This window comes from Anolis sagrei, chromosome 6 (assembly GCF_037176765.1).
Source record: "Anolis sagrei isolate rAnoSag1 chromosome 6, rAnoSag1.mat, whole genome shotgun sequence".
Lineage (NCBI taxonomy): Eukaryota > Metazoa > Chordata > Lepidosauria > Squamata > Dactyloidae > Anolis > Anolis sagrei.
The window spans coordinates 132,270,805-132,298,200 of record NC_090026.1 but is presented as its reverse complement, the minus strand read 5'-3'; the positions used below and the strand labels follow the sequence as shown (position 1 = coordinate 132,298,200).

Here is a 27,396-nt window from a genome sequence, read left to right as displayed (position 1 = left end):
GGACCTTGACACTTCAGACTTTTTGCTGACAAAAGAAAAAGAGAGAGAAAGAGAGAGAAAGGAAGAAAGGCAATGGATCCTTTGGGGACCACCATGCTCTTCTTGGTGGTCTTTCTGGTCCTTCTGGTGGCCTGGAGAAAAGTGGAGGCCAAGATGAGGAACTGGCCACCTGGGCCAACCCCTCTCCCCGTCATTGGCAACCTCCTCCAGCTGAAGGGAACCAACATTGCCAAACAGCTGAAGAAGGTAAGGAGCGAAAGGCAAAAGAACTGGACTTAAGGGGAGAGAACTTTGGGGGTTATTTTTAAGGCTCACCATAGAAGCATAGAATCATAGAATCAAAGAGTTGGAAGAGACCTCATGGGCCATCATCCAGTCCAACCCCATTCTGCCAAGAAGCAGGAATATTGCATTCAAAGCACCCCTGACAGATGGCCATCCAGCCTCTGCTTAAAAGCTTCCAAAGAAGGAGCCTCCACCACACTCCGGGGCAGAGAGTTCCACTGCTGAACGGCTCTCACAGTCAGGAAGTTCTTCCTCATGCTCAGGTGGAATCTCCTCTCTTGTAGTTTGAAGCCATTGTTCCATGACTCAAAAATAGTCCTTTGGGAGGTACTTGGAACTGTAGTTCCAAGAGGATGCTTTTTTATTCTGGGAAAGAATAGGAAACAGCCCTGAATCAACTGCAGGAGTTCAAGCAGAATATGGAATTAAACCCAATTAGAGAGGTAGGAAATGGAGGGCAGTGGTCGTCCATGGCTACGATGTGGTGAAGAAAGTCCTTGTGGAAAGTGGAGATGGTTTCCTCAACCGGGGAATCCTTCCAGAATGGATAATAAAGCAAGAATGGTGCTGGGCGAATACAAGATGAGTTTGCATGCCAGCCAGACTCTGCATGTGAGAATGAGAGACAAGGAGGGAGAGAGGGAGCAAATATTTCAATTCATTTTAGCCCCAAAAACAACATTTTAAAAACTGTATAATGCTTGGCTCCCTGCTCCCTATCTTTTTGGGATCTTTTAAAACATTGAATTTATAAGTGACCTGTTGCGTGTGCAAGGGCGATACACCTCCCACCGCCAACCCAAGAAATACACACACACATGTGTCAGGGTGAGCCCCTCCGGGCTGTGCAGCATACAAAAACACATAGATTCAATTAACACGCAGCAGTCTTCTCCGGTTTCAAAACAATAAACTTTACTGGAAGCATCTTCTATATGCGACTACATGTTAATGAGGAAAGATGGCAACTGACACAAGTACAGCATAAAATACACAGACAAAGAAACATCTGCCCTCCTGTCTTATCTGTCTCTTGCCAGTTAACTCCCTTTTCTTCTCACAGCAAAGGAAAAGTCTTATCTAACGTTAGCCAAGGTCTTAACTCTCTGGCCTATAACAATAATAATCTACTACACGAATGAACAAAAATGAACATGACTGAATCCATCTTGAAATACAATACTAACACATTGAAAAACATACATATCATATTTGCAATTATCCTGACAATATGTTGTTGGGATGAGCAATGGCCACAACTCATTTATTGATAACAGGAATGATATCGAGCTCCTTTTGGGGGCCCCTCCGGAGAGGAGAGCCCTAGGACTACACCAAAGAGAGTCCTGGATACCTTGGTGAGATTTTTCCGGAAGCCAATCCAAGAGCGCAGGAATATTTTAATATGAAATCAGCTCACCAGAGGCGGAAGAAGTCCAGCAATCGAGGTTTATTTGCAATTCAGCTGAGTTGGATGCAACTGTAGGGATAGTTCCTCTACAAGCATACAGATACAAAGATTTCAGGCATTTTTATACAGTACAGGACAAAAGAAAGCAGTTTGAAACTCCCGCTGCCCCTTGCCGGCCGGCTTGACGCTGATTGGCTGAGGCTGGAACAGCTGGGAGGAGGCTTGGCGGCCCGCCTCGGTTTTCAGCCAATCAGAACGTTCCCGCGCCTCGGGAGGGCCAATGGGCGCCCTCCGCTCGCCTCCGAGCCTGGGCCAATCAGGAGCGAGGAGGGCGGGACGGCCGTAGACAAAGGGAAGAGATGATGGGATTTGGATTTCCTGTCCGCTGGAATGCGGGCTTTGTCTTGGGTGGGAAAAGGGTGATATTTGGTAAACAAAGAGCTTTCCTGTCCTTGATGGGTCTGGCGAGTGATTTGAATGGGCTAGATCGATATCGGACCACCCGGAGGGTCAACAACATCTGGGTGAATTAATCAGTCTCTTTTTCTGAGGCTCTGCTGACCCCCTCCCTTCGCTGGCCTTGCTCCGAGGGCTAGGGTTGGGGACCAGTAGCATTGTCCGTGCTGATGAGTCAATCAATGGGTGATTGAGGAAGAGGCTGGGGCTCTTTCCTCAGGCAGTTCCTGGTCACGCTGGTTCTTTGTGGGGCGAGGGTCAAGGGGGGTGAGGATCCAGAGGAATTCATAAGGGTTACATATATCATAATCATAAGGCATAGGCATCACAAACTTACAGGCATTTCATATTCTTACAACCCACAATCCATCCCAGCCCCAGTTCATTGCGGTAAGAAAATATCTTTATTTATTTCATAAAAAAGAAAAAAAGGAAAACTGGAAATCCCAAAGTCCGGGTGAAGGGGCTTGGAGGTGGAGGTCAGCCCATGGTCCGGGCTGGCCAACAGAAGATTGGTTCTTCCTTGAAGCAGGAGCTGGAGCTGAAGGGGGAGCTGGGTCCCACTACTCTGTCCTTGGTAGAACTAGTGTTCCCAACCGAGGATCGGGCCTCCCTGCCCGACCCTCCTTTCCCAAGGCTCCCCCTTGGGCAGCGGCGGTGGGTCCCCGGCGGCGGGGACCATACAGGAGCAAGCAGCAGCGAGCGGGATGCAGCGGTCCAGAAAAGTCAGCGAAAATTTGACAATCAGCTGTTGACTTGGCCAGATTTAATATTTAAACAAAAAACAATTATTTCCCGGGTGCAGGAGTCCAAAATGAGAAAACCAAGATGGCAGTTAGTCTTAGAATTTAATGCAGAAAAATATGAAATTTGAACGGGGCCGATCCGCCATGTTGTTGTTTTGGCGGATAAGGGGGCCCATTAGGAAAACCTCCGTTTCCACGGTTTTAACTAACGCACATTTGGGGGCCCAGGGAAGCCAGGAAGGCACCCCCGGTGAGCTCACGGTTCCCCGAAGCTCAGAAAAAGGTTTATTTTGTGTTAGGAAAGTTCCAGTCAGTAAAGGACACAAAGTATCAAGCGGAAAGGATTCAAAGTTTCAAATCTTAAGTGTTTTATTAGGGGCTTTGTTACAAAGAGAGGGAGAGGGGAAAGTGAAAGAAAGGCTTCTGGCAGCCTTGCATTTAGCTTGAGCTGCTCGCTGGGGCACATTCCATCAGTCAGACCCAACTTGGCTCTCCGGAACTGCGGAACTCCTTGCTGCGGTTCAGACCAGCTTGAAGGCGGGAGATCCTGCCGCCTGGGGGGGATATCAGGAACAAGGGTTGGCAGCCATGCATGGGTCCTGGATCAAGATCGGGCAGCCCGCTGCTGTCCGATACCGCAAAATTGCCAGGGTGCCGCTGGCACAATACCAGGTCAACGTAACTCGGCACTCCTGGGACCACCAGCCATTCCCCCTTTCTGCTAGGGGGGATACCAAGCCAGATCCAGGGCCCATGCCCCACTCCAACAGGGAGTTGTGACGAGGAGCATAGAAACAAGTAACTGTTAACAGGTAACCAGGACAGGTGAAAACAAAACAGAGCTAACCGCCAAAGAAAACATAAACAGCATGCAGGGTGGGTGGGGTGGATCAGCTGGTGCAGGCACAGTGCCTGCTGGGGGGCTTGAGGCAGCCTTATGTAGGCTGCCAGCAAATGGGGAGAGGCCAGCTCCGGCCTCTCCCGCTGTGAGGCATGGTCAACTGGCCATTGGCTACTTGGCCAGACGGCGGAAAACTTTCCCGCCACCCGAGGGGGCTTCTGGGAGGAAGAAGCCCCCTGAGGCAAGAATGGCGGTGGGGCAACTTCCTTGCCCAGTAAGTCGAGACATGCCTTTTTTGCCGGCTTGGTTCTTCCCTCCACTTTGGCAACCCTGGTTTTCAGGCTGCTTGGGAACGGCAACCCTTGGCACACCTCCTCTCAAATGAATGCAGTTCAACACCGTTGTTAATACTGCTAATTTTCAATTCTATTTTAATGCTTGCATATTTTGGGGGGTTAAATTGGGTTGTGTTGGTTTTCTGTAAGCTACTTTAGAGTAACAACAATAACAACAAACTTTATTTATACCCTGCCACCCAGGCCCGTAGCGAGGGGGGGGGTTTAGGGGTTCAACCCCCCCCCCCGAAATTTTTCACGTTAAATAAAAATAAACCTGGTTTACTCATTAATTTTAACAGGTTTACTAATGAATTTGGTTAACTGGTTAACTTCCCCGCCCTCCATAGACCAGCACCCGGTGCGCCTCTGCTGCTGCTGCCATCTCTGCCTCTCCTTTCCCCTCTCTCTCTTCTCTGAAGCAGCGCGGGGAGGGGCGTCCCTCCAGCTAGCCAATCGCCTTCGGCCTTGCGCCCCTTCCCAGCCTGATTGACAGGAGCAGGCGAAGAAGGCAGAGCCGGCCAAGGAGAGCCTGTCTCTTAAAGGGAACGCTCGTGATCCAATATATTTATTGTCTAGGGGCACCCTTAGAAAGGCATATATAAAGGGAACGCTCGTGATTCAATATATATATATATATATATATATATTGAATCACGAGCGTTCCCTTTATATATGCCTTTCTAAGGGTGCCCCTAGACTTGTAGAATTGCTGCAGCTTGACATCCCTTTAAACTGAGCATTATGGGAGTTGTAGTTTTGCAAGGTCTTCAGCATGCACCACACTACAACTTGCCAGAATTCCATAGCGTTATTTATTTATCGTGCCAGGGAACCGAACAGTTGTGTTACATTTTTTACAGAACAAACAAACAAACATACATACATACATACATACAAAAGACAGACTTTGCAAACTTGGTAGTTGATTAAATGTCCTTTGACCAGTAGCTGGCCACTTGGAGTGCTTCTGGTGTTGCCACAAGGAGGTCCTCCATTGTGTATGTGGCAGGGCTCAGGTTGCATTGCAGCAGGTGGTTTGTAGTTTGCTCTTCTCCGCACTCGCATGTTGTGGATTCCACTTTGTAGCCCCATTTCTGAAGGTTGGCTCTGCATCTCGTGGTGCCAGAGCGCAGTCTATTCAGCGCCTTCCAAGTTGCCCAGTCCTCTGTGTGCCCAGGAGGGATTCTCTCATTTGGTATCAGCCATCGATTGAGGCTCTGGGTTTGAGCTTGCCAGGTTTGGACTCTCGCTTGCTGAGGTGTTCCAGCGAGTGTCTCTGTAGATCTTAGAAAACTATTTCTAGATTTAAGTCGTTGATGTGCTGGCTGACACCCAAACAAGGGATGAGCTGGAGATGTCTCTGCCTTGGTCCTTTCACTATTGGCTGCTACTGCCCGGCGGATGTCAGGTGGTGCAATACCGGCTAAGCAGTGTAATTTCTCCAGTGGTTTAGGGTGCAGACACTCCATGATAATGGGGCATGTCTCATTAAGGGCCACTGTTTTAGTGTGGTGAGATGTGTTCCACACTGGGCATGCGTACTCAGCAGCAGAGTAGCACAGTGCAAGGGCAGATGTCTTCACTATATCTGGTTGTGATCCCCAGGTTGTGCCAGTCAGCTTTCGTATGATGTTGTTTCTAGCACCCACTTTTTGCTTGATGTTCAGGCAGTGCTTCTTGTAGGTAAGAGCACGGTCCAGAGTGACTCCCATGTACTTGGGTGTGCTGCAATGCTCCAGTGGGATTCCTTCCCAGGTGATCCTCAGAGCTCGGGATGCTTGTCTGTTTTTTGACATGGAAGGCACATGTCTGTGTTTTACATGGGTTGGGGATCAGTTGGTTTTCCCTGTAATAGGCAGTTAGAGCACCTAGAGCTTCGGAGAGCTTGTGTTCCGCCATCTCAAAGCTCCCTGCTTGAGCAGTAATGGCACGATCATCAGCATAGATGAAACTTTCTGTCCCTTCTGGCATTGGCTTATACCCATGCTAAGTCTATGAGACGCAAAAAATTAAGAGTCCCTCCCTGCAAGCACTATCTCAAGCAAATATTGACAATTTATTCACACTGTCATTACTTGCAGCAATAGCCGATGTAGCAAAGCAACCATGTTGGGGGGGGGGGGGGGTGTTGAATGCTCTCACTAAGGAGGCCAGACTTGGTGGAGGTGGTTGACAGGGGCGGAGCTGCAGGCTATTGAAGGTTGTTCTGCCCCCCCCCCCCCCCGCTGTGCTCTTTGCTTCAGCGTGACCTAAGAGGCAGGTTTCAACTCTCCCCCCCCCAAATTTTTAACCCCCCCCCCCAAAAAATTTTCAAAACTCCCCCCCCCCCCAAATGTTCAACCCTCCCCGAAATTTTTTTCTGGCTACGGCCCTGGCCACCATCTCCCCAGTGGGGACTCGGAGCAGATTACATGGGGCCAAGCCCGGGCAGCATATTACAGCAAAACAACACCAAGACATAAACATCAAACTACATCATCAAAAATTACATAAAGAGAAATTTAAAAAGAAAGAAAATCAATATAAACACCGTCATAAAATAATAATTCAATAAGCACACTCACGATAACAATGGGCGGGCCACAAGTACAGGATAAAATGATTTTAAAAACTCTAATGCAGTGTTTCTCAACCTGGGGGTCGGGACCCCTGGGGGTGTCGCAAGGGGGTGTTGGAGGGGTTGCCAATGACCATCAGAAAACACAGGATTTTCTGTTGGTCATGGGAGTTCTGTGTGGGAAGTTTGGCCCAATTCTATCATTGGTGGGGTTCAGAATGCTCTTTGATTGTAGGTGAACTATAAATCCCAGTAAGTACAACTCCCAAATGTCAAGTCTATTTTCCCCAAACTCCACCCGTGGACACATTTGGGCATATGGAATATTCATGCCAAATTTGGTTCAGATCCATCATTGTTTGAATCCACAGTGCTCTCTGGATGTAGGTGAACTACAACTCCCAAATTCAAAGTCAATGCCAACCAAATCATTCCAGTATATATATGTTGGTCATGGGAGTTCTGTGTGCCAAGTTTGGTTCAATTCCATCATTGGTGGAGTTCAGAATGCTCTTTGAGTGTTGGTGAACTATAAATCCCAGCAACTATAACTCCCAAATGACAAAATCAATCCCCCTTCCAACCCCACCAGTATTCAAATGTGGGCATATTGGTTATTATGATTAAGATCGTCCGGGGAGGCCCTGCTCTCGGTTCCGCCTGCGTCACAGGCACGGCTGGCGGGAACGAGAGACAGGGCCTTCTCGGTGGTGGCCCCTCGGTTATGGAATGCCCTACCAAACGACATCAGACAGGCCCCTTCGCTGCTGGCGTTTCGGAAGAAGCTCAAAAGTTGGCTCTTTGAGCAAGCGTTTGGCTAATCAGCGCAATTGAACACAGAATGACGGTAAACTGAAATAGGAACGGCATAAGGATATGAGACTGGATCTTGTTTGTGATCGAGGCATTATGTATAATTGTTGTGTGTTTGCTATTGTGTATGCTGTGTTTTAATTGTTATTGTTGTGGTAATTAATTGTGTAAACCGCATTGAGTCGCCTAATTAGGTTGAGAAACGCGGTATAGAAATAAAGCAAATAAATAAATAAATAAATAAATAGTGCCAAACTTGGTCAGGTGAATGAAGATATGTCCTGCATATCAGATATTTGCATTACAATTCACAACAGTAGCAAAATTACAGTTGTGAAACAGCACCGAAAATAATGTGATGGTTGGGGGTCACCACAACATGAAGAACTGTATTAAGGGGTCACGGCATTGGGAAGGTTGAGAACCACTGTTCTAATGAGATAAAAATAGGAGCAGGTTATTTGCAATAATAATTTAACTGCTATTGCCCAATGCTGTGGAATTGTGGAATTGCGGGACACATAGTTTTACAAAGTCCTTACTCCTCTATGTCGAAAAGTGCTGGAGGCTCACTGAACGACAGCACTGAACCATTACAGTTGAAGTGGTTGCATTCATTTGACAGTGTGCTGAAACACCTCCCATCTGCTCTCCCTTTGCAGCTGAGCGCCAAGTACGGTCCTGTCTTCATGGTGTATTTCGGCAGAGATCAGGTGGTTGTCATCTATGGCTACGATGTGGTGAAGAAAGTCCTTCTGGAAAGTGGAGATGATTTCCTCAACCGGGGAAGCCTTCCAACGGCAGATAAGGTCAACCGAGGACTTGGTAAGGTCCTTCAACCAAGTGAGACACCATTCATTGGGAGAAGAGAGAACCAGTCTGATACAGCTCATGATGCTGGGGAGGAATTTGACTGGCCCCAAATCCACCAGAAATGGCATTAGGTGCCATTGCCCACCTTTGGCTTCATTGTTGAAATGTTCCACAAAGAAAGCTGTTTCTTTTTAAAAGAAGGTATCTCAGGGACATGTGAACCACCAACAATGGAGCCAAGAAGGACCAGTAATCTTGGGGACATGTAAACATGCTATTGCCTGCTCAAAAGTAGAAGTTGGCATGTAGTTCAGCCTGTAGGCCACATCCAACACCAGATCATTGCTTTTGTGGCCTTGAAAGCCCCCAATCATCCCATAAGCCGTGTAACATTCTCCTAAGGCAGTGGTTCTCAACCTGTGGGTCCCCAGATGTTTTGGCCTTCAACTCCCAGAAATCCTAACAGCTGGTAAACTGGTTGGGATTTCTGGGAGTTGTAGGCCAAAACACCTGGGGACCCACAGGTTGAGAACCACTGTCCTAAGGCAACATGTCCAGAAATGATGTGCAATGTTCAATCCATGTCTATCTTTACTGAGCTAAGCTCTGAGCTCACTCAGCTTCTCTGGTTGCCTCCTTCAGGCTTATTCATGTCCAACGGTGAGCGTTGGATCCAGCTCCGCCGCTTCTCCCTCATGACCTTGAGGAACTTTGGGATGGGGAAGAAAAGCATTGAGGAACGGACCCAGGAGGAGGCCCAGCACTTGGTGAAGGCGCTCAGGGAGACTAAGGGTGCGTGCGCATACTTTGCTTTTGTATTTGCTTCTTGAAGAACTCACATCCTGGCCTTTGTAGACAATGCATGGCTAGCTAAGCGTTGTTGTGCAGCAGCGGATTTTACCCAGTGCCCAAAGTCCAAATGCAATAGATTCACAGACAAGAGTAAAAATGAACAGAAAAACCTTTACTCTTCATAGCAGAGATGAAACATTAACTTTGAATGCTGCATACAAAAATCAGACAGTTCAACAAACTTACATAGTCCTTGTAAGAAACATAGAATAAGGCATCTTCATCTTGAATCAAATGAGAGAGCAAAATAATAAACCTTGAGTAAATAGCTATTCTGAAATGGCAGGGAGAAGGTTTCAGGAAAAGAGACAAAGAGAGTTCCTGAGGTCTGCAAAAGCACGGTTTATTCTCGGTTGGTGCCAACCGGATATGGACCCTGCTGGTAGTCAGGGGCAGGGTATCGAACAAAGAAACACCTAGGTTTATATACCCTTTAAAATAATATGCATGCATCATACAGGCATCACAATGTGCATCACAAAATTCTACTTTTACATTGACTTCAATTACATATTTTAACTTCAACACCTGTCAATCTTCATTTAAGCATCTTTATCGTAGGAGCTGCTATTAATGAGGACCATGCGCCAGAGTCTCTACTAGGCCACTGATAGCAAGCGCTTCCCTCCATCCTGAGATAAGTCCTTCCTGAAGCCTCTTGATGGCCAGCTCATTAATCTTATGATAAGCTTCACGTGGCACCAAAATGGAAAGAGTCTCTCGAAATTTGCCAGAGGTCTCTTGACATTCCTTTCCTAGACCCTAGCCTCTCTTGAGGCATCTAATTTTGCAGCTTTTAAGAAGCCAAGTGAAGTGAAGTTCATGCATGCATACATGTCAGCTCACAACATGTGTATATAAGGTGTGTATATAAGGGGCTGCCAGCCGTGGCCAGTCAATCTCGGCTTAATGTCAGCTCACAACAGTCATGCTCAATGATGACACGAGACTTCCATCGTTATCAAACGAAGAACTTTACTGGTGGATGCATGGACATGGAAAAAGCCGAGATTGACTGGCCATGGCTGGCAGCTCCTTATATACACACCCACTTATTTGAAGAGCAGATTCCTGCCGAACCCAAAACCCCCGCGTAAAGCTTCCCGCCACCAGGCAACTGCCTTCCTCCAAGGCCACCAGCTGCACGGTCCTTATCAGAGTGAAGCGTCAGGACTCTAGTTTTCGGTGCCAAAGCCCAGGCTCCGGAAACTGGATCCTGACACATACATCCTTTATATTTTCTAATTCCTATTTCTAATATGGTTACATCCAATATATATTTTCCAATATGTGTATTATGTATTTTCATCTTGCCTTCATCAATTCCACCATAGCCTCCTTCAGAGTAGCTTCTCTAAACTGCTCCCCAGAGCAGAGCCTTTGAGCATAGATCTCCTCAGAGAAAAAGCTCTCCTAAAGCTCTCCAGAACTGTATTCAAAAACCCATACAGTTATACACCATCAGGTGTGGCTCAAGCTTGCTAGTTGACCTACATTACCAGCTGCACATGATAATTAACACTATAAGAGTTTTCTTCAACACACACACACACACTTGGTCCTGCTATGACTTACCACAACAAGGTGTGAGTAGTAACATTTGTTCTCCAGTCATATTTAGGAAACAGCTTTTGGTACTTATTGTGAACAGAATGGAGCAGGCATCCTCCAACTGCGGCCCTCCAGCTGTTTGGGCCTTCAACTCTCAGAATTCCTGACAATTGAACAAGCTCATTAGGGCTTCAGGGAGTTGGAAGCCCAAACAGCTGGAGGGCCGCAATTTGAGGATGCCTGGAATGGGGTATTTGTGTACATCGCACCCCCCCCCTTCAGCAATGCAGGAATACCAGAATAAAGCATCCCTGAAGGATGCCCATCCAACCTCCATTTAGAAATCTCCAAAGATGGAAAGTCCACCCCCCTTCAAGAGATTCTGTTCCACCGTCAGATAGCTTTTACCATCGGGCAGTTCTTCCCAATGTTTAGGTACAGTCTCCTGTCTTGCAATTTGAACTCATTGGTTCTTGTCTTAATGTTTGTGTTGGGGTTCAGTCTGATTGTGATCTGTGTGAACAGGATTCTCTGATAGTTTTTCAAACTGAGCAAGCTCTCCCTGACTCTGACAGTGTGGAATCTGTTGTTGATGCAGAGGTCAGTGGGAATGAAAACGAAACCCAGCAGTTAGAAGAGAATGTTTTGGAAGTTAGCCGTGATATCTCCCCACCTGGGCTTGATAATGAGGTCCGAAGAGAACAGATAGTGAGAGATAGATTTGTTTCCCAGTCTGTACGAAGGTCACAGCGTCTTCAGCAGAAAGAGGCCCAAACAGAAAAGTAAAGGGGCGTTTCTAAGAATAGCTTCTTTGGTTTAAGAGCATCCCTGCCGGGTGCTTCTTTAGGTCAAGCAACGTTCGGGACTGTGGCTGGTCTTGGCAGAATTCCTGTGTTCCATGGCCAGTAATCCCAGAGGCTTGTAGTTTCCAAGTTCATGGTTAGTAAAAGGCTAACAGACTCCTGGTTATTGTTTTGTGGCTTTTGAAGTTTTGCTCAAGTTCAGAGATTCTACTGACTGCTGTGTTTTTCTGTGGCTTTTTACTCTGCATTTACCTTTCTTTTGTAACCAATTTTTCATCAATAAACAAGGATTGCTTTTCCTACAGTCCAGAGTGGTGGATTTAATCTTATGGTCTTGTTTCTTGAACTGGGATGCAACAGTTTGCAGGAGCAGAAAACACGAGGGTACCATCTTCTCCATGACTTCCCTTCAGACCTTTAAAGATGGCTCCCATGACACCTATTTATCTTCTCTTTTCCAAGCTAAAGAGACCCAGCTCCCTTAGTCTTGTCTTACGAGACTTGGTTTCCAGAACTTAGACTATCTTGACATCCCTTCTCTGGTTCAGGTTCAGAATCATGTCCTTCTTTCAAATCTGGACTAAACCCCCGGGTACATTCAGTCTTTCCTAGCCTAGAAGCCAACAGCGGCCATGGGAGTACTGGGATGGGGTGCTTTGGGCAGTACATTGGTGACACTGGGTTGAGGCATGTCTCTGCCACCCCACTAATTCTGCTGCCCCCCAACACAGGCAAACCCTTGAGCCCATCCAGGATTTTCAACTGTGCCACAGGGAACGTGATCTGCCACATCCTCCTGGGCGAACGGTTCAATTATGAAGATGAAGAGTACCTCCAGATCCTCCATTTCATCTCCAACGCCTTCCGGATAGAAAGCAGCTTTGCAGGACAGGTGAAGAGGAGGACCATGATGACCACCTTGGAAAGGAAACACCAAAGGGACAAAAGACAGTTATGAACTGGGAGATGGAGGCCGAATCTACATTGCCATATAATCCAGATTATCTGCTTTGAACTGGATTATATGAGTCTACATTGCCATATAATCCAGTTCAAAGTAGATAATCTGGATTTTAAACAGGAGTGTGAGTGGGGCTGTAGTCTGCAGCTCAGAAAAGACAACAGCTTCCAGAATGACTCAGCTAGACTATCTGTGGTGGGCAGAGGATTCTGAGATTTGGGTTCCAAGTATGTAATCTTCCCAAGACCCAAATGACTACAGGTTGAGTCTCCCTTGTCCAAAATGCTTGAGACCAGATGTGTTTGATATGTCGGATTTTTTTCTGCCAGATTTTGGAATGCTTGTATTTATAGATATGTACATAATGATAGATTATTATTATTATTATTATTATTATTATTATTATTATTATTATTTCTAACCCACCCTCTCTCCCCAAGGGGACTCCAAAACAAGGCAGATGTTCAATGTTCCATACAATATTAAATAACCTCTTAAATTAATATTTAGGTAAAAACAGATTAAAACAATTCTCGATCTTAGATATGGGATCCATGTCTAATCTAGGTTTCATGGACAGCTTATACACATAGCCTGGTGGTCATTGTATACTGGGTTTCATTACACTGAATCATCTGATAGCAAAGGTCTCAGCCAACCATTGGGATGGTTGTAGGTTTTCGGGTTATATGGCCATGTTCTAGAAGCATTGGGACATTGTTGGATCTTGTATTATTTGGGGTTTCTGAGTTCTGGATAAGGGATGCTCAGGGTGGAAGGAAAATGTGACTTGGTTGCCTGGTGATGCCACCCTCTTTCTCTTTCCCCTTCAGCTCTACAACATTTTCCCCTGGATCATGGACCACTTGCCTGGCCCACATCAAACCATGTTCAAGGAAGCATTCGGTATCCAGGACTTTATCATGCAGAAGATTGAGGAACATGAGAGGACTTTTGATGGCACAGATGCTCCTCAGGACTTCATAGAGGCTTTCCTCCTCAAAATGGAGCAGGTGAGCCTCAACCAGAGAGTTCGCCTCCTTTTTGGAGGGAAACTGGGAACATCTGGCACAGATGTTAGATCTCAGAAGAGAAGTGTCAGGTTTTACAATGTATTGTAATGTAATATAGTTGAGTCATGCACTGCTAATGGGCTTCTATTGGAAATGCTGAGTCATGCATTAACTGTATATAGAACTTCATTTGGGGAATGTGTTCTGGCCTAGTCCAGGTGATTGTGAATGATGTAATCCTGGGTCTGAGTTAAGTTAATGAGTTGAGAACCAATCAGAGATTGCTATGTGTAATTGTATAGAATTGTATATAAGGAAGTCATGTACAGTGTATACTCCTCTCCTTGTGCTGTGATGCTGTTTGCTGAAGGCTCTGTGTAATTTATTAAAGGAACCTGTCTGCTAAGACAAGATATAACCATGTGCCGTGGCAAGTTTGTAGTGTCATTTAGACTGGAGGGGAAAACAATTGTAAAACTGAGAATGGCCAGACATGTGCTCAAGTGAGTCGCCCTTATGGGCTGAGAATGGCGGTTAATAAGTGCATCAAATAAATAAATAAATAAATAAGTGTCTGTAAAAGAGTTCCAGAGTGACTGCAGGCTGTGGGAGCAGTTGACTGAAAATCCTGTGCAGGAAGAAGCTACTGGAAAGCACTGAAGTTGTGTAACTGATTTGCTGCTGAATTGTGAAGTCAATCTCAACAAGAAGACTGAGAGGAGACATGATAGCAATGTATAAATATGTGATAAGAAGTCATAGGGAGGAGGGAGCAAGCTTGTTTTCTGCTGCCCTGGAGACTTGTATGCAATGAAGCAATGGCTTCGAACTTCAGGAAAGGGGATTCCGCCTAAACATTAGGAAGAACTTTCTGACTGTGAGAGCTGTTCAGCAGTGGAACTCTCTGCCCCGGAGTGTGGTGGAGGCTCCTTCTTTGGAGGCTTTTTAAACAGAGGATGGATGGCCATCTGTCGGGGGTGCTTTGAATGCGATTTTCCTGATTCTTGGCAGAATGGGGTTGGACTGGATGGCCCATGAGGTCTCTTCCAACTCTAGGATTCTATGATCTCCAATGAGGAGCAGATTTAGTCCCTGTGTTGGATGAATGTTTAAGACAGGGATGCAAATCAACTAGAGCAGTGGTTCTCAACCTGGGGTCTCCAGATGTTTTTGGCCTTCAACTCCCAGAAATCCAAACAGCTGGTAAACTAGATGGGATTTCTGGGATTTGTAGGCCAGAACACCTGGGGACCCACAGGTTGAGAACCACTGAACTAGAGCATCATGCAAAATGGTAAAAACAAATACGACAGGTTGGCATTTTAACACAGACTGAGAACAAAGAAACAACAACTTTTAACTCTCCTACCTCAAAGGAGATGGGGAATGGCCTTTAGTCCCATGTGTCGTGGAGAATGGGGCATGCAAATGAGATGGGGGGGTCATAAAAACAGGAAGAAGCATGAGAGGGTGTTCTCCAACAATGTTCTCCAACAGTTCTTTGAACTGGCACCCCACATAACCCCAGAAACAGGCCTACAAATCAAGACTATTTTATTTATAGGTTCTTGTGGGTTTTTTCGGGCTATAGAGCCATGTTCCAGAGGCATTTCTCCTGACGTTTCGCCTGCATCTATGGCAAGCATCCTCAGAGGTAGTTAAACCCATTAGGACAATGGGTTTATATATCTGTGGAATGGCTGGGGTGGGGCAAGGAGCTCTTCCCTGCTGCAGTTAGGTGTGAATGTTTCAGCTGATCACCTTCATTAGCATTTGAAGGCCTGCCTGAGCCTGGGAAAATCTCTTGCTGGGAGGTGTTAATCTGTGCCTGGTTGTTTCCTCTCTGTTGTTTTGCTGTTGTAATTTTAGAGTTTTTTAATACTGGTAGCCAGATTTTGTTCATTTTCATGGTCTCTTCCTTTCTGTTGAAATTGTCCACATGCTTGTGGATTTCAATGGCTTCTCTGTGTAGTCTGACATGGTGGTTGTTGGTGTGGTCCAGCATTTCTGTGTTCTCAAATAATATGCTGTGTCCAGGCTGGTTCATCAGGTGCTCTGCTATGGCTGACTTCTCTGGTTGGAGTAGTCTGCAGTGCCTTTCATGTTCCTTGATGCGTGTTTGGGCATTTCTGCGTTTGGTAGTCCCTATGTAGACGTGTCCACAGCTGCATGGTATACAATGGTAGACTCCTGCAGAGGTGAGAGGATCCCTCTTGTCCTTTGCTGAACGTAGCATTGGTTGGATTTTCTTGGTGGGTTTGTAGATTGTTTGTATGTTGTGTTTCCTCATCAGCTTCCCTCTGCAGTCAGTGGTTCCCTTGATGTATGGCAGGAACACTTTTCCTCTGGGTGGATCTTCATCTTGACTCTCGTGGCTTGTTCTTGGTCTTGCAGCTCTTCTGATGTCTGAGGTGGAGTCTCCCTTGGCCTGGAGAGCCCAGTTGAGGTGGTTCAGTTCCTCTTGAAGGAGGTGGGCTTCGCAGATTCTTTTTGCACGGTCTGCCAAGGCTTTGATGGTGCTTCTTTTTTGACTTGGGTGATGGTTGGAGGTTTTATGTAGATATCTACCTTTGTGTGTGGGTTTTCTGTAGACGGTGTGACCCAATTGTTGATCTGGTTTGCGGATGACTAGGACATCTAGAAAAGGCAGTCTTCCTTCATTTTCTTTTTCCACGGTGAACTGGATGTTTGGGTGGATGCTGTTAAGATGGTCCAGGAACCTGTTGACTTCTTCTTCTCCATGGCTCCAAATGGTGAAGGTGTCATCCACATATCTGAACCATATTGTGGGCTTTTTTGGTTGCTGTCTCCAGGGCTTGTTCTTCAAAGTGTTCCATGTAGAAGTTAGCTATGACCGGGCTGAGAGGGCTCCCCATAGCTACTCCATCTTTCTGTTCGTAGAATTCATTGTCCCACTGAAAGTAACTGGTGGTGAGGCAATGGTGAAACAGAGCCATGATGTCTTCTGGGAACCTCTGGTTGATGAGTGCCATGGTGTCTGCTACCGGGACCATGGTAAATAGAGATACCACATCAAAGCTGATCAGTTTGTCGTATTTTATTTATGTTTATACATATTTTATTTATGTTTTTGATTGTGTAGTCAAAATCAGGAATGCTGAGAACCACATGGTATGATCTGGGAAGATATCGAATTCTGACCTCCGTTTAGCAGGAGGATGTTGATATTATGCCCAAGTGACATGAAGCATTACTACCAATGTCCAGAATTCCCCATCCAGTCCAGGATTGGTTCTGATCTTACATCTGTACTTGTTGGCTGGTGAAAAAACTTTTGCACTTGCTCTTTCCCTTCACAGGAGAAGAACAACCCCAAGACTGAATTTACAACAGAGAATCTGATGATGACCATTAATGACCTGTTTGTTGCTGGGATGGAGACCGCCAGCACCACCCTGAGGTTCATCCTGATGCTCCTGCTGGAACACCCAGCAGTGGCAGGTTTGCCAGCCCGGGAACCTATTGTGTCTTATTTGTCATGGGATGTTGATACATGAAGTGATTTATAGTTTTCAAATCACAATCTCCCTTTATTTATTTATTTATTTATCATGTCAGGGGCAACCAGACCATTGTATTACATTTCTAATAGAACAAAACAAACAAACAGGTTAAAAAAACCCACAAAGTTTGCAAACTTGGAGTTGATTAAATGTCCTTTGACCAGTATCTGGCCCCTTGGGGTGCCTCTGGTGTGGCTGCAAGAAGGTCCTCCATTGTGCATGTGGCAGGGCTCAGGGTGCATTGCAGCAGGTGGTCAGTGGTTTGCTCCTCTCCACACTTGCATGTTGTGGACTCCACTTTGTGGCCCCATTTCTTAAGGTTGGCTCTGCATCTCGTGGTGCCAGAGCCCAGTCTGTTCAGCGCCTTCCAAGTCGCCCCGTCTTCTGTGTGCCCAAGGGGGAGTCTCTCATTGGGTATCAGCCATGGATTGAGGTTCTGGGTTTGAGCCTGCCACTTTTGGACTCTCGCTTGCTGGGTGTCTCTGTAGATCTTAGAAAACTATTTCTTGATTTAAGTCGTTGACATGCTGGCTGATGCCCAAACGAGGGATGGGCTGGAGATGTCTCTGCCTTGGTCCTTTCACTATTGGCTGCTACTTCCCGGCAGATGTCAGGTGGTGCAATACCGGCTAAACATTGTAATTTCTGCAGTGGTGTAGGGCGCACCCCATGATAATGCGGCATGTCTCTTTAAGAGCCACATCCACTGTTTTAGTGTGGTGAGATGTGTTCCACACTGGGCATGCATACTCAGCAGCAGAGTAGCGTAGCGCAAGGGCAGATGTCTTCACTGTGTCTGGTTGTAATCCCCAGGTTGTGCCAGTCAGCTTTCGTATGATATTGTTTCTAGCACCCACTTTGTGCTTGATATTCAGGCAATCTCCCTGAACCGCTGCAAGTGTCCCAGAAGCAAGCAAAATACAGTAGAGTTCTTTCATGGCATAAACATGCATCTATCAGCAGAGTCCTGTTTAGTAAACTCATGGATTCAGGTGTTCATCCAAAATATCCGGAGGTTTTAATCTTCACCGTTGCAATATTTACACAATGTATAAACAGGATTCACAGGTCCACTTTCAGGTTGTCTTTGCAAACAATCAGAGTTTATCTAATAATCACATACAACATAAGCAGATATTCACACTGAGTCACACAGGAGAAAGAAAGATGGATTTTTTCATGCTTCTTGTATATCCACCTGCTCATAGATCAGTAAGGGTCACTGGCTGATGCAACCTCTTTGCAATAACTCTCCTATGGTTAGGACTCAGCCATTACCACACCCCCTTAGGTATTGCATTACGACATTCAGTCATACCCAGGTGCTATCAATATACCACATGTTCATCCAACACTATTTTATTCTATGATTAGAAATGTTTTGCCGTTTCTATCTATCTAAAATTATCTATTTATTTATTTTATTTACAGCATCTTTATTCCGCCCTTCTTCTCACCCCGCAGGGGACTCAGGGCGGATTACAGTGTACACATATATGGCAAACATTCAATGCCAATTTTGACATACAACATATACAGACATAGACAGAGGCTATTTAACTTTTTCTGGCCGCCAGGGGAGCTGTTGCTTTCATCGTTCATCTGCGACACTGATGAAGTACTTCCGCATTCCCTGCTTGCTTTTTTTTGCTGGAGTGCTTTGCTGGAGTCTTTTTTATGGCCTCATAAATCAGTTAATTTAGCCTCCCCACACTTTAAGGTGGTACCTAATTTTCCTACTTGACAGATGCAACTGTCTTTCGGGTTGCAAAGGTCGACAACAGGCTACACAATTGATTGGAAACCCACTCCAACCTGGGCTGGCTTCGAACTCATGACCTTTTGGTCAGAGTGATCTTAATGCAGCTGACACTCAGCCAGCTGCGCCACACACTGTTGCTTGAACTCATATTCCTTATTCTTGAGCAGAGGTTGCAGCAGTTTGATTTTGGTTGAGCCAACTGGGAAGGGTAAGAGTTCATTAAGGGCATTTGCAATTTGAAGTCAATTTGTAGCACATCGCAAGTGCTGAACCTGACTCAGCACATAGAAGATGGCTTTGAAAGGCAGCAGATCACAGGAGCTGTCTTCATAGACCTGTCAGCAGCTTATGATACTGTGAACCACCTGTGAACCACCGCCTCCTCCTGAGAAAAATGTATCATATCACAAAGGACGACCACCTCACCCGCCTCATAGGAAACCTGCTCCAAAACAGGAGCTTTTTTGTTGAGTTCCAGGGCCAGAGAAGCAGATGGCAGAAACAGAAGAATGTCCTGCCTCAGGGGAGCGTGCTCGCTCCATCCATGTTCAACATCTACACAAATGACCAGCCACTGCCAGAACACCATACTAAAACAGTGGATGTGGCTCTTAATGAGACATGCCGCATTATCACGGGGTGTCTGCGCCCTACACCACTGGAGAAATTACACTGCTTAGCCGGTATTGCACCACCAAGTAGCAGCCAATAGTGAAAGGACCAAGGCAGAGACATCTCCAGCTCATCCCCTGTTTGGGTATCAGCCAGCACGCCAACGACTTAAATCTAGACATAGTTTTCTAAGATCTACAGAGACACTCGCTGGAACACCCCAGCAAGCGAGAGTCCAAAAGTGGCAGGCTCAAACCCAGCACCTCAACCAATGGCTGATACCAAATGAGAGACTCCCCCCTGGGCACACAGAAGACTGGGCGACTTGGAAGGCACTGAACAGACTGCGCTCTGGCACCACGAGATGCAGAGCCAACCTTCAGAAATGGGGCTACAAAGGAGAATCCTCAACATGCGAGTGCGGAGAAGAACAAACCACTGACCACCTGCTGCAATGCAACCTGAGCCCTGCCACATGCACAATGGAGGACCTTCTTGCAGCAACACTGGAAGCACTCCAAGTGGCCAGATACTGGTCAAAGGACATTTAACCAGCTACCAAATTCACAAGTTGTGTATTTTTCTGTTTGTTTGCTTTGTTCTGTTAGACTGGTTGTTCTGATACGACAAATAAATAAATAAGCAAGTGGGGTAAACCAAGGACAAAGAGGAAAGGTAGGAGAAGAAGGGAGAAACCAGGACACATTTAAAGCACATGGGATGGCTGAGAATTAACAGACTCTCACTATCCTGTGCAGACAAGTTGAAAAAAGGATGGGAAGCTAACCAAAGCTGGGTCTCTTTTTTTCTATATGTATGGAAACACATTGCCTTTGATTCTTCTTCCAGTAAAGGTTCATGAGGAAATAGACTCCGTGATTGGGCAGGAGCGACCACCCGCCATGGCTGACCGCCCCAAGATGCCCTACACAGAAGCAGTCACCCATGAAGCCCAGCGAGTTCTTGATATTATCCCTTCTGGGCTTGTTCGAAAGGCAAAGAGGGATGTGGAACTGGAAGGCTTCATCATCCCAAAGGTATCATGGAACATAAGGGGATCCGCAACTGTTGGTTTCTTTTAAGGAGACAAAAAAATACCTTGACGCCATGGTGTTGAATCATAGAATCATAGAATCATAGAATCAAAGAGTTGGAAGAGACCTCATGGGTCATCCAGTCCAACCCCCTGCTAAGAAGCAGGAATATTGCATTCAAAGCACCCCTGACAAATGGCCATCCAGCCTCTGCTTAAAAGCTTCCAAAGAAGGAGCCTCCACCACACTCCGGGGCAGAGAGTTCCACTGCTGAACGGCTCTCACAGTCAGGAAGTTCTTCCTAATGTTCAGATGGAATCTCCTCTCTTGTAGTTTGAAGCCATTGTTCCATTGCGTCCTAGTCTCCAAGGAAGCAGAAAACAAGCTTGCTCCCTCCTCCTCCCTGTGGCTTCCTCTCACATATTTATACATGGCTATCATATCTCCTCTCAGCCTTCTCTTCTTCAGGCTAAACATGCCCAGTTCCCTAAGCCGCTCCTCATAGGGCTTGTTCTCCAGACCCTTGATCATTTCAGTCGCCCTCCTCTGGACACATTCCAGCTTGTCAATATCTCTCTTGAATTGTGGTGCCCAGAATTGGACACAATATTCCAAGTGTGGTCTAACCAAAGCAGAATAGAGCATGGGGAGCAGGACTTCCCTAGATCTAGACACTAGGCTCCTATTGATGTAGGCCTATTGAATGGACAGTCAGATCTTTATTCTGATTGGGAGATGCAGACTGCTTTAGGGATGTATTTTTTACCAACTTCATTAGTGATGGAAGCCACTGGTAATTTCAGCAATGTCTTCCTACTGTGACAGAGGACCTCCTCACACAGTCTTGAGACTCTTCATCTGATGGAACCTTCACATGAATCATGGTCCCCTTCATAAGCTACCCATAGTCAACTATAGGCAGAGGTTGTCAGAAATAGAGTAAAGAAATATGGGATTGAAATCATGTTTTCCCCCTCAGTGCATGTCAAAGGCATGGCTTCAGCAGTGTGACCATACTCCAGTGTGCATTCAGTGGTGTCCTCTTAGGAACGTATTCTACTACCACCACCACCACCCGGCTTCTGCTGACCTGGGATTATTTTTCTAGGAAGGCAGAGACTCCAGTGTATTGTGGTTTGTAAACAATCTGATGCTTCAGAGGATGAGGAAGGGGGAGTCTCAGGAGGGAGGAGTTTTTTTTGGGGGGGGGGTAGAAGTGTCATGGAGAGATGTGTTAGTGATTCTGCTTGTAATTCTCAGGATATTAGAGAAAGCAAAATCTATTCCCATGGGAATGTGCTGAAAGAGTGTGAGAGAGGGACAGGCTCACTTTTCTCAGTGGCTTTGAGATAAGCAGTGAAGAACCAGGTGTATGAGGAGTGATGTCATGGGAGGGAATTGAGGCTTTTAAGTGGGCTCCGAGTGTACAGCTCTTTGTGAGAACAATGTTGCATTTCAAGTGGGAACAACTCTTAAGATCTGTGGCCTTGCTTCATGTGTTCAAGTTTCTGGATTTTGGGTCTTGTTCATGTCTTCATGGTTTTTGATCTGATTTACTCTCCGTTTTGTTCTCAAGTGTATGGATTTTGCCCTTTTTCGCTGTATTGATGCAAACAGCTCCACTGGCTGCTGATAAGTTTCTGGTCCCAATTCAAGGTGCAGGTTATTACCTACAAAGCCCTAAACCAGGGGTCCTCAAACTAAGGCCCAGGGGCTGGATACAGCCCTCCAAGGTCATTTACCTGGCCCTCGCTCAGGGTCAACCTAAGTCTGAAATGACCTGAAAGCATACAACAACAACCACAATCCTATATCATCAGCCAAAAGCAGGCACACACTCTCCATTGAAATACTAATAAGTTTATGGGTTGTTGTAGGTTTTTTTCGGGCTATATGGCCATGGTCTAGATGCATTCTCTCCTGACGTTTCGCCTGCATCTATGGCAAGCATCCTCAGAGGTAGTGAGGTCTGTTGGAACTAGGAAAATGGATTTATATATCTGTGGAATGACCAGGGTGAGACAAAGGACTCTTGTCTGCTGTTGCTGTGTTTCCTTTCATCAGGGTGCGACCGTCCTGACCATGCTGACCTCAGCATTGAATTGTCCCGAGCAATTTAAGAATCCACACCGTTTCAACCCAGAACATTTCCTGGATGAGAAAGGGAATTTCAAGAAGAACGGAGCTGATGTGCCTTTCTCTGCAGGTCAGAGGAATAGCTGGATTTTGTAAAGGGTGGGGGATAATATATATGAATATTTGTAGAAAAGATCAAAAAGGGTGCTCAAAACCACTGGGAACTGTCTTCATTAAGTGTTCATTTGGCCATTTCTGGGACACATTGTGAAGAGATAGTTAAGGGGACTTACTTACTTACGCGATCCCTCGTAGTCCAAGAATGATGGTCCCCCAAGTGTAGTATCCTGGAAGTGGGTCCATAAGTGATCTGCATCTTCTCCCGCAGTGAGAGCATCGGATTCCAGGTGGAAGGCAGTCCCGGTCGGGGTTGGCTTGATGTGCTTTCCTCTTGGCACGTTTTCTCTTTCACCCTCCATTTGTGCCTCTTCAAATTCTGCAGCACTGCTGGTCACAGCTGACCTCCAGCTGGAGCGCTCAAGGGCCAGGGCTTCCCAGTTCTGGGTGTCTATGCCAGAGTTTTCAAGGTTGGCTTTGAGCCCATCTTTCAATCTCTTTTCCTGCCCACCAACGTTCCGTTTTCCGTTCTGAGTTCGGAGTAGAGCAACTGCTTTGGGAGACGGTGGTCAGGCATCCGGACAACGTGGCCGGTCCAGCGGAGTTGATGGTGGAGGACCATCACTTCAATGCTGGTTGTCTTTGCTTCTTCCAGCACATTGACATTTGTCTGCTTGTCTTTCCAAGAGATTTGCAGGATTTTTTGGAGACAACGCTGATGGAATCGTTCCAGGAGTTGCATGTGACGTCTGTAGACAGTAGACTGTAGTTAAAGGGACATATGGGGTGGACACATGGGATGGAAAATCAATGCATGCATAATGTTCAAGGGCCTTGATCTCCAGGTTTCAGAAATGCTGGAATCAGGCTGCTCCCAGCACACAATGCATGTCTGTGGCTACTTGGGCATTGAGAGGACCCTTCCATCTCTCCAAGTACTCTAAGCAACGTACTCTAAATCAAAGACATTCAAACTTCCAAATCCAAGACATTCAAAGTAGATATGGCATCATGAAATGAACAGACCTTGGGAAAGTTACTTGTTCTGACTCCCAGAATCCCTCAGTCTTTTGGAGAGTTGTAGAAGCTGTAGTCTAAAGATGGAACTTTCCAGTGATCCCACGGGATACGTCCCCTCCCTGTGATATCTATTGCAACATCTTCTGTTTCCCTCTCCTCCAGGAAAGAGGAACTGTCTTGGCGAAGGACTGGCCCGGATGGAGCTCTTCCTCTTCCTCACCACCATCCTGCAGAATTTCCGCCTGAAGTTCCCTCCTGGGGTCACCGAGATCAACCTCACCCCGGATGTCAGCGGCTTCGCGAACATCCCACGTCAAGTCCCCTTCTGCTTCTCCCCACGCTGAGGAACTCACTCTGCGTATTGTCAAAGGCTTTCATGGCTGGAATCACTAGGTTCTTGTGGGTTTTTTTGGGCTATAGGGCCATGTTCTAGGGCCATTTCTCCTGACGTTTCGCCTGCATCTATGGCAAGCATCCTCAGAGGTAGTGAGGTCTGTTGGAACTAGGAAAATGGATTTATATATCTGTGGAATGGCTGGGGTGGGGCTCTGCTGGAGCTAGGTGTGAATGTTTCAACTGACCACCTTCATTAGCATTTGAAGGCCTGCCTGAGCCTCGGAAAATCTTTTGTTGAGAAGTGTTAAGATGTGCCTGGTTGTTTCCTCTCTGCTGTTTTGCTGTTGTAATTTTAGAGTTTTTTAATACTGGTAGCCATACAATAGCAAAACAGCAGAGAGGAAACAACCAGGCACATCTTAACACCTCTCAGCAAAAGATTTTCCCAGGCTCAGCCAGGCCTTCACATGCTAATGAAGGTGGTCAGTTGAAACATTCACACCTAGCTCCAGCAGAGAAGAGCTCCTTGCCGCACCCCAGCCATTCCACAGATATATAAACCCATTGCCCTACTTCCAACAGTCCTCACAACCTCTGAGGATGCTTGCCATAGATGCAGGCGAAACGTCAGGAGAAATGCCTCTAGAACATGGCCCTATAGCCCGAAAAAACCCACAAGAACCTAACTCACTCTGCTCTCGTGAAGTTCTCTCCTTGATGTTTATTTGTTCAGTCGCTTCCCACTCTTCGTGACCTCATGGACCAGCCCAGGCCAGAGCTCCCTCTTGGCCGTCACCACCCCCAGCTCCTTCAGAGTCAAGGCAGTCACTTCAAGGATACCATCCATACACCTTGCCCTTGGTCGGTCTCTCATCCTTTTTCCTTCCCTTTTCCCCAGCATCATTGTCTTCTCCAAGCTTTCCTGTCTTCTCATGAGGTGGCCAACGGACTTCATCTTTGTGTCCTTCCCTCCAGTGAGCAGTCAGATATCTCCTCAATGTAGATGCTGCCATTTTAATTACAAGAAACCAAATCTGATCTTACCCAGATATAAGTGACATCCTGAATATCCTGTGCAAAGTCCCATTCTGAACAGCCTACTCTGCCTCTTGAAGTTCTCCTGAAGTTCTCTCCCAAGTTTCCATTTTTCTGATTTAATTACCAGACTTTTGTAACCCTGTTGTGATGCCTGGCCTCGCCTCCTCTGTGTCCATTTCCACTTCCAATGATAATAATAATAATAATTAATTAATAAAACTTTATTTATACTCCCACCACCATCTTTCCAAGGGACTCGGAGCGGCTTATATGAGTCCAAGCCCAACAACAACACATCAATAAACACAAAAAGCAATAAACAAAAACAATAAATACAATACAATTAATATAAATCATATATAAACAATCTATATATATAAAAATGCTCTGTGCATAATGAATACCTTAAAAACAAAAGAACCAATGAACGAAATCACACTAAATTTGGCAACAAAACATCTCACAACACAAGGAGTGAACATCACACATTAAATTATAATTTTGTTATTTGGGAGTTGTAGTTCCTGGGATTTATAGTTCACCTACAATCAAAAAGCGTTCTGAACTCCATCAACAATGGAATTGAACCAAACATGGCACACAGAACACCCATGACCAACAGAAAATATTGGAAGGGTTTGGTGGGCATTGACCTTGAGTTTGGGAGTTGTAGTCACTGGGATTCACAGTTCACATACAATCAAAGGGCATTATGAATCCCACGAACGACAGAATCGGGGCAAACTTCCCACACAGAACACTCATGACCTACAGAAAATACTTAAGGCCATCCAATCCAACTCCCTTCACCAGGGCAAGAAAACATAATCAAAGACCTCCAGACAAAGAGCTATCCAGCCATAGAGATAGATAGATAGATAGATAGATAGATAGATAGATAGATAGATAGATATGATTCACACACACACACAGATATAGTATCAAAGATTTGAAAGGGACCCTTAAAGAAGGACAATGACATCTTGCATGTTCCAGAGTAGGCAAACCAGGCACTCTCCACATCAACACTGACAAAGAAACAGCAAGAAATACTGTTAACCCACAAGCAGAAAGACATTACATAGATTAGAAACCAACACTTTCTCATTACTTTATTTTCCAGATCAACAGACTGGGCCACAGCAACGCCTGGCAGGGGACAGCTAGTAACCAATAAACAATAACACACAAGAATTTATAAACCTATGGCTGGGCCAAATGTAATAGTTTAAAATTTTTAAAAAAATCTGGACATGAACAAGGTAGGATATATCTGGTATAGGGTTTTAAAAGAATTGAGGGAGCGCAATCAATCCTAAACTAATAGTAAAGTGCATTTTGAGGACATATTGCTGGGAATTTCCTTATTCTGGGAAGGCACACTGGAACAGCCATGTTTTCAGGCTCCTCCTAAAGACTAACTAGACACACAGATGTCTATAATATGCAGTAGACAGGAAAGAGGGTGTATGGTATAGAGTAGTATAATACTTCTCATATAGGTATTCTATTTATCCACTATTCACAAAGTATACTCATAACATATTAAGTAGTATAACTCACATAATTTTACTCCAAACTTGCTAAGATTCTCAAGTATAACTAAGGCTTCCAACTAGGTTAAGAAGTCCTATTTCAAAATGTGGCCAAAGTGCTATAATGCATGTTTACATTGAGGGATGTCAGTTCTTTGGAGAGCTATCTCTGCTGACATCCTCTTTGGCCATTGAGAAGAAAGCCTTTATCCCACCTGTGTCTTATCTGGTTCATTGGAAGCTTGGCACTCCAGGCTCCAAACCCGGGGTTTTAGCCGAGCTAAATGCAGCATTATCACGGGGTGTCTGCACCCTGCACCACTGGAGAAATTACACTGTTTAGCCGGTATTGCACCACCTGACATCTGCCGGGAAGTAGCAGCCAATAGTGAAAGGACTAAGGCAGAGACATCTTCAGCTCATCCCCTGTTTGGGTATCAGCCAGCACGCCAACGATTTAAATCAAGAAATAGTTTTCTAAGATCTACAGAGACACTCGCTGGAACGCCTCAGCAAGCAAGAGTCCAAAAGTGGCAGGCTCAAACCCAGAACCTCAATCCATGGCTGATACCAAATGAGAGACTTCCTCCTGTGCACACAGAAGACTCGGTGACTTGGAAGGCACTGAACAGGATGCGCTCTGGCACCACGAGATGCAGAGCCAATCTTAAGAAATGGGGCCACAAAGTGGAATCCACGACATGTATGCCGTCACGCCTGGGGCTGCAGCTCTTAGTGAAAGAGACATGGACGTGACATCTTTTCCCCAGGGGATTGCTTCTTGCCCTCCTTTAGGGAACTGGAACTCCCAAGGACCAGGACACAACAGATAACTCGAAATGGTATTTATTGTTGAGAAAGTGTTATCTTTCTGGGGGATTAAACTTGATATTTCAAAAGGG

The 27,396-nt window shown here is 45.8% G+C and overlaps 1 protein-coding gene across 1 annotated transcript; it reads left to right on the top strand.

Moving 5' to 3' along the window:
* Positions 1 to 22: 22 nt before the first annotated feature.
* On the top strand, positions 23 to 24,016 carry LOC132779084 (cytochrome P450 2C19-like). Its single transcript, XM_060782782.2, has 9 exons — positions 23 to 246; positions 8,110 to 8,272; positions 8,903 to 9,052; positions 12,198 to 12,358; positions 13,261 to 13,440; positions 16,761 to 16,902; positions 20,188 to 20,375; positions 22,437 to 22,578; positions 23,748 to 24,016. The coding sequence occupies exons 1-9, from the start codon at positions 73 to 75 to the stop codon at positions 23,927 to 23,929; spliced, it is 1,482 nt and encodes a 493-aa protein (XP_060638765.2). The 5' UTR covers positions 23 to 72; the 3' UTR covers positions 23,930 to 24,016.
* The last annotated feature ends 3,380 nt before the right edge of the window (positions 24,017 to 27,396 follow it).

What these genes read in the sequence shown, in the direction of transcription:
- LOC132779084 (XM_060782782.2), top strand. Translation starts at nt 73, where the DNA reads ATGGATCCTTTGGGGACCACCATGCTCTTCTTGGTGGTCTTTCTGGTC. An exon ending in GGCGCTCAGGGAGACTAAGG is followed by an intron (nt 9,053 to 12,197) that starts GTGCGTGCGCAT and finishes CCCCCAACACAG; the next exon opens with GCAAACCCTTGAGCCCATCC. An exon ending in TCCTCCTCAAAATGGAGCAG is followed by an intron (nt 13,441 to 16,760) that starts GTGAGCCTCAAC and finishes TTCCCTTCACAG; the next exon opens with GAGAAGAACAACCCCAAGAC.